The 12,323-nt window shown below is 37.3% G+C and overlaps 1 protein-coding gene across 1 annotated transcript in view; it reads right to left on the bottom strand.

Moving 5' to 3' along the window:
• Window positions 1–9,342, bottom strand: part of WDR19 (WD repeat domain 19) — a 36,438-nt gene extending 27,096 nt beyond the window's left edge. The window contains exons 1-10 of the mRNA XM_084266699.1: window positions 9,286–9,342; window positions 8,074–8,154; window positions 6,785–6,897; window positions 5,373–5,546; window positions 4,171–4,241; window positions 3,311–3,483; window positions 3,098–3,212; window positions 2,268–2,374; window positions 1,731–1,853; window positions 549–698 (exon numbers count right to left, since the gene is read on the bottom strand). Of these exons, the coding sequence (XP_084122825.1) occupies window positions 549–698; window positions 1,731–1,853; window positions 2,268–2,374; window positions 3,098–3,212; window positions 3,311–3,483; window positions 4,171–4,241; window positions 5,373–5,546; window positions 6,785–6,897; window positions 8,074–8,154; window positions 9,286–9,327 (1,149 nt within the window). The 5' untranslated portion in view covers window positions 9,328–9,342. The remainder of the gene's footprint in view (window positions 1–548; window positions 699–1,730; window positions 1,854–2,267; window positions 2,375–3,097; window positions 3,213–3,310; window positions 3,484–4,170; window positions 4,242–5,372; window positions 5,547–6,784; window positions 6,898–8,073; window positions 8,155–9,285) is intronic.
• Between the last annotated feature and the right edge of the window lie 2,981 nt (window positions 9,343–12,323).

Below are 12,323 nucleotides of genomic sequence, written 5' to 3'. Positions count from 1 at the left end.
TAAGACTAAAAATAAAAAAGGAAACAGATAATCACAGACTTGTAAGGGTTGAAAGAGACCTCAAGAGATCATTGAGTCAAACCCCAATATGTAGTGCAGATATACAGAATATATATAGTGCAGGAATATGAAGAAAATATTTAAAGAAAAAATTTTCTTATAAGCAGCGACTTAAACATAATGGCTTAATTCAGAAGGGAAGTAAATGGAGAAAATGCACATTATATTCATGTTACTTACTTTTCTGAGAAAAAAAAGGTATGGGGACAGGCAGTGAAACTGGCTGTGCTTGTTAACGGGCTAAAACATCTGTACTTGAATACAACCATTTCTGAAAATTACTGATCAGGAATTTAGTATCATGACATTGTCCTGGTATGACAGATTTTATTTCCTTACACCACCATTACCTTCAAGCCTTCTTGGCAACAGCTTCTACCAGCATACATGTTGGAGTGACAAAGCTTCTTCATTCCCTATTAAAAGCACTACTGAGCTGAAGAGCCTGCTTGTAAATGTAACTGTATGGGTATCCCACACAAACTTACTGGACAAAAGACAAAGCCATCACTTTTGTCATCTATGAAAGCCAATCTGGTTCCATTGGGATCTGGGAAAATTTTTCTCACGCTGACAGGGTGCCGATATTCATTCACAAACTGCCAGTCTTCAATGTAGAAATAACGGATCACTCCGGTCTGAAAAAGGTAATAATTACATCACTAAGTGGCAAACAGATAAACTGGTTGTAGTTTCTCCCACCTTAGAGCTGAGTGTGAAGTCTGTTTAAAGCCTGCTTCGTTGTTGACAGAAGCTTAACCTTCAAACACAGCTGAAAAATTTGCTTCCAAGGAGAGCCACACATTCTAAAGATCAGATGCCCCAACTCAGGGTAGAAAAGCCATCCAGCTGAAAAACTGGCTTTTGAAATCAATTGTAAAATTTGCACACATCATAATAATAAGTTCCAAATTTTGTACTTTGAATTATCAGTACCAGTTTAAGTACTCAGGGAGGTGGGAAAGCCCTCAACTGCCACAAAACCACTCAAGTTACTAAACACTGACAGCACCAGTCTTGGTGATGCTGCCTTTCCCCTGGGACATCAATACATCAGTCTGGCTCACAAAGACCACAATGCCCCAAAAAGGATTAAAAGAAAAGAAACTGCCCCTCACGCACAGGAAAATCTCTGGAAAAATCCATAAGGATGCTCACATCCTTCTTCAGTGGTCTCCTAATTCCTATCTTGGTTGAAACACCTAAAAAAAAAACTCTCTTTGGGCAAAAGCTTCAATAGTAAGCCAAGACATCCATTTATGCTATCATACTTGTTTACCTCCGTACCTTTTTGGCCACATCTATCATACCATCACCTGAATCAACAAACTTGCAACCCAAGGGCTTTATTTTTCTATTTGGAAGACCATTTGATTGCCAACCCTCTCACTAATGCATCAGAATTAAATTCTGCTATTAAAATCAGTGTTTTGCAACAAACACTAGTAAAAGCAACACCTAACCTTCCTGCCAATGCATCTCATATAAATTAAAGGAAGCTGGATGCAATTTTAACTGCATATGCAGGAAGTTCTTGCATAGAAAAATAGTCCTCTAAACTGCTCAGAAGCCTTGGGATTTTTTTGCTAGAAGTATGAGTAAAAATCCAAATAATTCAAATAAAAATCTTTTAGATGGAATCTATTTCTGAAAACAGAAATAATACTCACATCTGTACCATATATGAGGAAGTCACTAGTTAAAGCATGGCACAAAATTCGGTATTTATCATCATCTGTTGGGAAAAGTCGAGTTTCTCGTTCTTCTTCAGCATCCAAACCTTCACTTTCTATCTAAATATAAAGAATAGAATGACCTTAAAAACTCCACTGATAGCAATGAGGTATCATAATTTTGCCTGTAACAAGCTGTAAGAAAATGAGATGAAAACAAAACTTGCATGTGCTTCCTTTAAAAATCCAGCACATGCTTCTGTCACATTCCCACTGAGACTTTTAAAATAAAACCTGTTAAATAGTTAACAAGAAAACATTTTTTCTTCACCTGTTACAGACTAGACTGTATTTCTAAAGTCTACAGAAACTCAGCTTTATATTTTAATCAGCCAGCAAAAATAAAAACACTGAAATAATTGTTATTTCCATTAACTGAAGATCATGCCATTTTATCTCATTTTTACATGGCATCAGCTTGTTCAGCTTAGGCCAACTTATTAGCCCAGCACTCCCAATTGCCAGAGCTCTTACCATATGCAACTGGACTTTACCCTCAAAGAGAGCAGCGGCATAATCGGAATTAAGATGCATACTTGCTACTGTCCCCAGGTACTCCACATCTTTAAGCTTTTTTACATCTAAAGGATTCAAACAGAAAAGAAAAGGTAAAAATATTTTGCTTTTTTATTATCTAAATTTGCAGCTGAGATGTGAAAAACTCACATCTAAGCAGATAGGTCACAAGTCACATTTAAAGAGACTTTCTTCTTAGCAATCAGTCAACTGGTTAGAAAGTACAAGAGAAACTTTTCCTGGGCAACTCTGGCTAGTATTCTTACAGTTTTGATTAATTAATTACTAGTCATAAAAGGTGATGCTTAGAGAGACGTGAAAGTTTTAAATCCACTGGCTAAGATCTGGCCATGGCATAATCCATTTTCTCTCACCCCCAGCAAACAATGTGAGTATCCACCAAATTGAGAATTTAAACCCTCTGGTCATACAGCCCCTAGGCACTTTGCCAAACTCAGTATTAAAGAGCTGGTCAAATGTCTCAAAAGTTTAAAAGTCCTTCATCAGTTAACAACATGATCTGGGGAAAAAAATAAACAAAAAGAAACATTCTACATTTAATTACCAATATCATAAACCTGAAGTTTTATTCCTATTATTTACAATGCCTTGTCATAACCACTTCAGTTTGTGAAGACCATTATTCGGTCCTAACATGACCATATAGCAATTCGAGCTGTTACTGTACAATGTGCAATGTCCAGAACCACTAAACACAATACTGAATTCATTAAGTAAGACATAATGCTGCAGCAGTTTTATTTTAAGAGAACTGAATTTATGCTTACTATTCTCTCCAAGTGCATAAAACCAAGCCCGATTGTTCATTCCTACAGCCAAATGATAAACACCAATGGCAACAAAACTGGGCTCTACTTCAACAGACACTGTGACTGGTACCTCCTGTAAGAAAAGAAAACAAATTAAAACAATTTTCATCCACTCTTAATACTTACTTTACTTATATCTAAATGAAGTTCAAAAGGAAGAGGTTATCATACTCTCTCCACATGGTTGGCTACAGTAACTTCAAGAAGGGAAGTGAGGTATGCAATCCGTGTACTGCAAGCGTCTCCAAGGATTGGAAGCTTTGTCAGGAAAACATGGAGGGATCCTCTTCGTGTAGATGCTGCCAACAACTGCCCATCATCTGTCCAAGCCAGCTGATCTACACCTAAAATATTCACAAGGTTTTTTGGGAAAAAAGGAATCCTTTAAGAACTGAAACCAGCAAACAATTATTTTGCTTTAAAATGTGAAAATGGTAGGCATTCATACCCAGGAATACATGTACCAATGTATTCAAACATCACCAATGAATATAATTCCAAGATAAATTGGAATCACTCAAAATAAACCTGTAATTATACTAATTTAGCATTTTCCTAAGAGTGAAGACTTGACAATAACTTAAGTATTTACAAACAAGAGGAGATAATGATGGTAACTCATTATCCAAAACCACAGACTTGCAACAACGTTCAGGAAGCTGAAAAGCCCACACCACACACACCCCCACCGCTCGCAAAAAAATAAAGCAGAAACCAGTCAAGTATATTATTTTAGTAATGTAAGTATATTGTATTACAGATTGAAAAAAACAAACAACTAACTGATCAAACGTTCTGAGAGCTGTACTCCTCTCTACTCTATTGTAGAGTATCTCTCTACAGCTAAAATGTGTTCCCATTTTGCTACAGGTGACCTAATAAATGAAGTTGGGAAAGAATTTATGATACATTCTATTTTTACACAGCTTATCCACCAACAGCACTTTCACTCATGTAAACAGAGTCACCTTCAAAATTCTGTTTTACTTAGTTTGTAAAACAGTCTGTCCTCATGGGGACTGGTAACATACCTTTGTTTTCATCATCCAAGTTTATTATGGCATACATTTCTCTTAGGTCTGACAGATCATGGATTTTAATGCTAAAATAAAAATAAACAGTTATTCTCACAAGTATAAATCTCAGTCATCATAAATTGGAATAAACCCAACCCCACCAACGCAGCCTAACTGAGCAAAAAATGGAGCATGAATGCTTCTGCCCTCCATCTCCTAAAGACACACATCATTATCCATCCCTCTAAACAGCGTATTGCTGCCACTGCACAGAAAGATTTGCTCAGGGAACTAAAATTTGCCAAGGCACAAATCCAATTCCAAAGAGCTCAGGGGTGGGGGACACACACTATTATTCCCTTCTGACCTGTTACAGTACAGGTTAGGTTAAAATCACATTTCTGCACTGCTTGAAACACAGATGCAAAAACCCAGCTGCCAGTCCTGCTTCACAGAAAAGGGAGCAGAGCAAGAGTTTACTTATGCTGTCATGTTATTTAGTATATGCTAAAGAACTTCTTAAAGAAATAATACTTATTGTAATGAAGTGCTTTCAGAGGCACCATGTTTTGCTCATACTTACACCACTTTTAGTGTGTAAGTATCATTAATCAGCAGTTGGTAAGGTCTTACACAGAACAGAGGACAGTTTGACTCCTACCATCCCTCAGCTCCTTTTTTACTGAAGAGTTCAGGTATCACAGAGTCAGGCATTAGCAGATGAGGAGCTAAAGGAGATATTCTGTCATATGCACAACTTAGTTTGGCAAAACTCCAGTCTCTTTATTTTTCTTTTTCTTTAATTGCTGACACATTCATAGTTTTGTCTAGATTGCAGGTAAGACCAAACACGAGCAAGAAGGATTATTAGGGTATCAGCATAGTTTATACAGCCTTAAATGAACTGTCCTCCTATTGCTAAGCAGAAGTCCAGTAAGTCATAATAATGAAATGTGGACATTTTGGTAGCAAATTGACAAAGCAGAAAAAGAAAGAATCAAAGTGAATAATCCATGCTAAAGCTTAAGCATTTATTTTTGTTACAATTAATTACAACAAAGTTTATTACAATGACAGAGATTTTTGATGTCTCCTAACTTTAGGCAGTTCCACACAGCAATCATCTCACCTTCTCTGCACTGACTTGAAGCTATAGGTAGCCTACCCTTAGTACCTAACTGCTACAATTATGAGAGATGTATAAAACTATCACTTACCAATTGTCTCCACATGATGCAGCTTTGTTTAACGACTGTGATATGGCAATGCTGCTTAAATTATCCTTATGATTATGAGCTTGAAAGATTTCTTGACCTATCTCACGAATGTGTGTAGAAATTACTACAAAACACCCTCGTGAGAAACCAATCATAATGTAGCCATCACCATACCTGTAGCAAAAAAAAAAAATTGAACTATTTGTGCAATATGCAAAATGCATTTTCTTTCAGATTCCTGGGGTAACTGCCAATGCCTCCCTGTAATACGAAAACTAAACAAATTATGGGAATTTCTGTATATAATGTAGAACAGTAGTCACTAAATTAAGGGGAAAACAACCAATGATTCTTAAAGGACAAAACCATGTTTGTACCCAGAGTTCATTCATAAGCCATCTTTTTTCTTTCTTCTACATTCTACAATGCCACTTTACTTTCAGCAAGCCACACACATGGCAGGGATGCCACAAGAAAGATCTCTGGGATCTTCATTGGAATAAACAAGGCAGAAGATGGAAATTTACATTTCAAGATTCTGGATGACTTGATCCCATCAAAGTTGTGCTAAAAATAGTAATGCCAGTCACTGTGCCCTTAAGGCCTACCTCTGCAAACAGAGTGGAAGTACCAAAGCTACAATCTGTATTTGTGAAGAGTCTGTTTATTTTTCATAGTGTCAAGTAGAAATAATGAGGTTAAGGCAGAAATAATTACAGTGTATAAGGATGAATTCACACAGTATCTCATCAGCTTAGTTGCAATGGAAACAGCCCAGGTATGCCTTGTTAGACACGTAGCCATAAATTAAGAAGCATACAACTACAGGTTTTCTTACACAGTTGTAGTGTAAAGGAATAAATGCCAATTCCACACAAACAGGTATGAAGTGACATGGTGCCACGATTCCAAGATACAGAAACAGTGTAGCTACTTTTTGGGTACAGGACTGACATTTCTATCTTGGGATTTCTCTAAAGGAACATTATCACTTGGATTAAGTAGCACAGACACTACAAGCACTTTGCACAATGTCATAAACCAAGAAATTAGATGAAGGACACAACTTCCCCCAGCTCTTTCATCAGTTAATCATCCAAACAACCTATAAAATCCTCAGTCTTATCTACTGTCAGAACAGGAGCAGTATTAGTATTCTAAAGCTAAGCATACCAACAGCAGTTATATTTGAAGATACTGCTTTTATGGACACTGAATTGTCAAGTAAAACAATTACAAAATGTGGATTTCTTTCTGTTAGGAAAAGAATTATTAAAAAAGCTACAATACATCCACCAAAAAGGCAGTGTAAGTAAGGGATATATGATTTAATTTCCAGCATTTATCAGAACTACTGGAAAAATCTTCAGCTTATTAGTACTGGAATGCTTGATTAAGAAAATTCTGCTCACCATCTGTAGGTTACAATACTTCCATAAGGCTGCTGAAATTTCAGATCAATCGGGTTATCAGGATCATTCAAATTGAAAAGAAAGAGAGTCTTCTTGCCAACCACTACGCTTACCTGCCAATGAATGAAAGGAAAAATTAACTTGGTAAGAATGGCATGACTTCAAAATAAGGCTTTACATCTTCACTAAAAGATGAGATTTATGACTTCAAATAATCCTTAAGAATCCCATGGATCTGAATTCTGAATCTTCCTCAACACTGGAATAGATTTTCAGTATATTCCCCTTGTGAGCCAGCAGTTCACAGATCTAAACGTGAGCCCAGCAGAACACACGTCTCAAATTCTTGAGACTTTCCTACAGAAGCATAAGTCAGCTCCATTTCCTCAGAGGACAGGCAGCAGGGCACATGTAGTTACTCTGCTGAATTACTCTCACCTGAACAATGATGTGTTTTTTGATCCACAACATTTTTATCTGGAAGGTTGAAGGGAAGACTCTCTCAACACTGCTATCTCAAGTAACTTGCTGAGATTTCAAAGACAGAATTCCAAATGAAACCACCTCTCCAGTGTGTATTAAACTTGCAGTATTTAAAGTCTGCTATTGGTCTAGGTAAGCACTGAATCCCAAGAACTTCATAGCAGAAGAGGGGTTGAACTTCGGGGTTTTTTTCAAGATTATTTTTATTACTAGAGTGGGTGTTATTGTCAGGCAAGAGATTTTAGAAAAAGCAGGGAGAAGCAGCTTGTTTCACCTTCTTCTTTGACAGGTACTTTGAAGGACTATTTACAAGCTTACTTTACACTACCTTCTGTTCCAGCTCTCCTTGTCTAAAAAGGAGAAAATGGTTTATTCTTAAAATAAGAGCTGGAAGAATGAAATACAAAGCTCCTATTTTAAAATTGAGAAAAAAATGCATATGTTGACCTAAAAATCCATTAATCCAGAATCATGAACTCATATTCTGACCTGTAACTCCTAAAGTTACCCCAAATATAAAAAGTAATTTTTCTTTGAGTCCCTGCACACATCTCTAACCACTGGCAAACCTGCTCTGTTACCTGTCATATTGCTAACCACTGCACTTTTCATGAACACATCCTAAATGAACACAGGGGTATGGCTTTACTTTAAAGGAAAATCTTGGTAAAGGAAAAAAAAAAACCTTCAACACCAAATGTTAAGTCAAGGAGGAGCAAATTGCTTCCTGCCCCATACTCGTTGCCAGCAGAAACCCTGAAACATCAGATTAACACTTTCTGCAGTATTTCACATTGACTTCTTACTGTGCTCTCCCTGGTTGATATTCTTTCATCGGTCTTCATAACCGAGAACTGCATATCACTTGGATCTGAGCTCACCGAGGTCTGCAAGAAATTCAGATTGAGAAATCAACACTTAATGTAGCAAATACTGATAAGTAATTGCAGTTTCCCTGCCCTGTAAGGATAGAGTTGTTACTGCATGCAATACCAAAACTAACAAGAAGTTTGAGAAAACATGACCTCAGTTTGAATCATGATATGTTACCACAGAATTTACTGAAAAAATACCAACAAAACAGTTAGAAACACAAATCCAAATAGAGAAGAACCAATCCAGATGAGGAAGAAAGGTTTACAAGATGTCATTATACAGACAGTACTATCTGGAGTAGTACAAACACAGTCATTCCAATGCAAATTCAAAGGAAGAAGACCAAGAATAAGAATGCAGATTAAATATTTACAATACATTTTAATATGGACGTATGTGATTTGTTTTAGGTAGTGATAACAGTCTAGTTGTTTTAGTAGTCAATATGAGGTTACAAAACCTCAGTGGCAAGCCTTGCTTAGCTCTCTGCTGCCTCAGCAACACTGCTTCTACTACCTAAGCCAGCTAGTTTAAAGCACAGACATGCTCTAAAAAATTTATTAGGGTATTCTTCTCTAATTGTGATCTTCAGGCATAAAGATGGGAGCATATGAAATGAACTATGGAAGATCTGTTCTTTGAAAATCTTGAGTGGAACGCTGTTCATTAAAGTAAAAAAAGTGAATGACATTCATTTGCATGTGATGCAGCAGTTGTCATTGCTCAGAAGGACTGTGATGTATGTTAACAAACACAGTATTTGATTAGAGAATCTGAGTGTGCTTGGATGAAGCACTGGAATCAGCCTCTCAACAATGCAATGGAGGTCCTAGCAGTAATCCTGACACATCTGAGCCAAGATGAACCAACCTGAAGCAAAATGAACAGTAAAAGCACTTCCTAACAATGTTTAGGGAGGACGACAGCAGAACTGCAGAGATTCTAATGTCACAAATCACACTGCATAATACAGAGGCTCAGATGTTTAGGTATGCCCTCATCGTATGTGAGGATTCCCAAACTCTCCTTGTCCTTTAAAGCAGTGGGACTGAAAAGGTATAAGCCCTCATGGGTCCCAGCTTTCTAGAGAACCCGGAGTATTAATGTACGCCATAAAATCAAATAGTGGTTATAAATACTACCTGTCTTATAGTATCTCCTTCCTGATTGCTTATAGTAATCATTTTGTCTTCACCGCCTAGAGCAAGAAGGTTTTCAGTACTCCAACAACCGCAGGTAATCCGCTTAGTGTGCTTACCTGAAAAACAAAGAAACCTATATAACACCAATGAATACAACCACAAAATAAAGGTATGGAAATATGCTCTATTTGGCCACTCAACCACAGCTTGTCAGAATGTGAAACAATTTACAGAGCAAGTACAAATTCAAGAGTGAATTCTTAAATTTATTAAAAAATCTTCTACTCCTAGATGGAAGTCTTCTGACCTTACAGAAACTTGCACAGCCCCTGTTCTTCTATTCCACTGCATCACATTCCTGGGGACCGTGCTGTATCCTTAACCTTACTGACCAGAGGAACTCAAAGGTAAGAACAAGTAACCCAACAACAGGAAAAACCTCACAAATCCTTTGCAAGAAAGATACTGCCTCATGAGGAAACTTGTGTTACCAGGTGTGTGTAGTCACATTTTTAACTTGCTGTACTATAAAAACACTCCAGGAAGTACAACAAAACAGAAGGTGCAAGTTGAGTATGAGCACATTTTTAACTTGCATGTTCATATGTAAGACTATAAAAAGTATCTAAGTATATCAGTAAAATTCTTGCTTTCCAACGTGCAAGCTGAGTTTCAAACCAGCCCATACCAAGCACAGGAATCTTGCGAGAAGTCTGGCGGTTATATATAAGTAAGTTTCCCTTTGTTGTTCCAACAGCAAGTAACGTTCCAACTCGAGACCACAGTAAGAAAGACAATGCATCCCTAAAATAAAGAAAAATTTTACTTTGTATGGCAGAGATTCCTTTCATGTGCTCCACATATGTGTTCACACACGAAAAGGAGGCACAATACACGAGTATATAATCCACAAATACCTAAATGAGATGCCTATATAATGCTAATAATTAATTAGACAGTAGGAAGAAGTAATCACTTCAAATTTCTCATTTGCACATACAATCATGTGCTTGGCTTGAAACGGTCTCTCACTAACATGTGACTTAAGATTCTACTGACAAACAATCTTTCAAAACGTAACTTCATTAAATCATATACAGGTTAAGTCACTGTGTATTTTGTGCCAAGTGGCAATTCTTTTACTTGAGGAGTATAGAAGTTAGGTTTTGTTTCAGTACAGATTAAATTCAGTTTCAATGTATGCATAAGATACCAGGCTATAACATGTGGAAAACTGCATAATCAAATATCCCATATTCCAAATGAGTTTTATAAAGCACAAGGGTACATGTGAATGGAAATACAGAATGTTTCCATATTCCAGCCATGGAGTTTTCAATCTAAATCTAAAAACCCCAACCTCACAGAAACCAGCATAACCCCCTAACTCCCTCACAATTTTTCCAGCTGAACTGTTTGTTTTTTTTTTTCATTGAATAGATAAAACATTTAAATTTTGTTAATTTTGACTACTTAAAACCACCAAGGACAACAATCCCCCTGCCCTCCAAAGAAACATACACAAAGGAAATTTAGAAATGAAGGGTTAAATCAGAAGTTTGTGTCTCAAAACAAGTAAATATAATAGCAGCTGTATCCAAAATCAGTTGTTTCTCTACTGAGATGAGGGGTTAAAACACATGCCCTAACAAACAGGACATTTGTTTCCATTCTCTTTACTACATATAGTTTTTATGTAGACTGTTATAGTTTAGTGGAATACATTCAAGGAAGTCTAATTGTTAAACCAAGCTTATCTGTTAACCCAATGTTTGATTGTTACGTAGGCCTCAGGAAGAGCTTTAAGGCTGTGCCCAAATTCAGAAAACTAGGGATTTGAACCTTGAAGTAGGATCACCTCAGACATCTCCTCCCATCCTAAACCAGTCTGCTTAGTTAATTGCATTTTAGTCCCCTTACAATCCTATGGAGAAAAAAATCCTAGCATCATTAAAATAACCTCCCTTTTACTTATGTGAAATCCTTTGGAGAAAGCGGATCTGGTGCAAAAAAATTCACCCATCCTTATTCTTACCAGAGAGTGGAAACATTTAAGAGAAGCTCTCCTTGGACTTTGGCACTGTTGACAATTAAAAAATAATCGCCCCCCACCAACCCCAAAGCCCCCACCCACAACAAGCACTTCAAAACCAGCCAATCATACCAAAATGAATTTATCAACAAACTGTAGTATATTAGTTAACAGGGTACGTGCTACAATGACATGATCTTTGCAAAATCTCCTGCACATCAACAAGACACAGCAGTCCAAGCCTTCAAAAACACACTTGGCTATTTTTTCTTACCTCATGCCACTGTCTACTTGGCTTGTTTTGTTTGTGTTCGCATCCCACAGAAATATGGCACTAGATTTGTCCGTGATTATTGCTAAAGTATCTCCATCCTTGTCCCAGTCCATAGCAACACAGTTACTGAAGAAAAAAACCCAATAAAACCAACTTTTCACTGATAATGTTAAAATGTTTGTAAGTGTAAAGAAACAGACAGAATTATTAAAAAAAAATACTTCAAAACCCACAGGGATGCTGTCCTAAGGAACCTGCTCTAGGTGATCCTGCTCTGGCAAGAGTTTTGGACTAGATGATCTCCAGAGGTCCCTCCCAATCCCTATCTTTCTGTGATTCAGTTGAAGTCTCTCTCCCTCCTTTTTGTCCCCAAACAAACCCATGATGGATTGCAGATTTATATGTACAGTGTACTTTTAGAGCGACCACACATCTCATTGAAATGACAGAGGCTGAAAGTAAGGACATAAAAAAAAGACTGCTACCCACATTCCCTGAATACTGCCACCTTGATTTTCAGGAAACAGCAGTTTTGTTTTCACAGAATCACAGAATCATAGAATTGTAGGGGTTGGAAGGGACCTCGAGAGATCATCGGGTCCAACCCCCCTGCCAAAGCAGCTCCCTAGGACATATCACTCAGATAGGTGTCCAGGTGGGTCTTGAATACCTCCAGTGAAGGAGATAGGCTAAAGCCAGTGAAGGAGAATAGGCTAAAGCCTATTCAGCATT

This window comes from Gallinula chloropus (assembly GCF_964237585.1).
Source record: "Gallinula chloropus genome assembly, chromosome: 7".
Lineage (NCBI taxonomy): Eukaryota > Metazoa > Chordata > Aves > Gruiformes > Rallidae > Gallinula > Gallinula chloropus.
The sequence above is the reverse complement of the archived record's forward strand: the minus strand, read 5'-3'. Positions and strand labels throughout refer to the sequence as shown.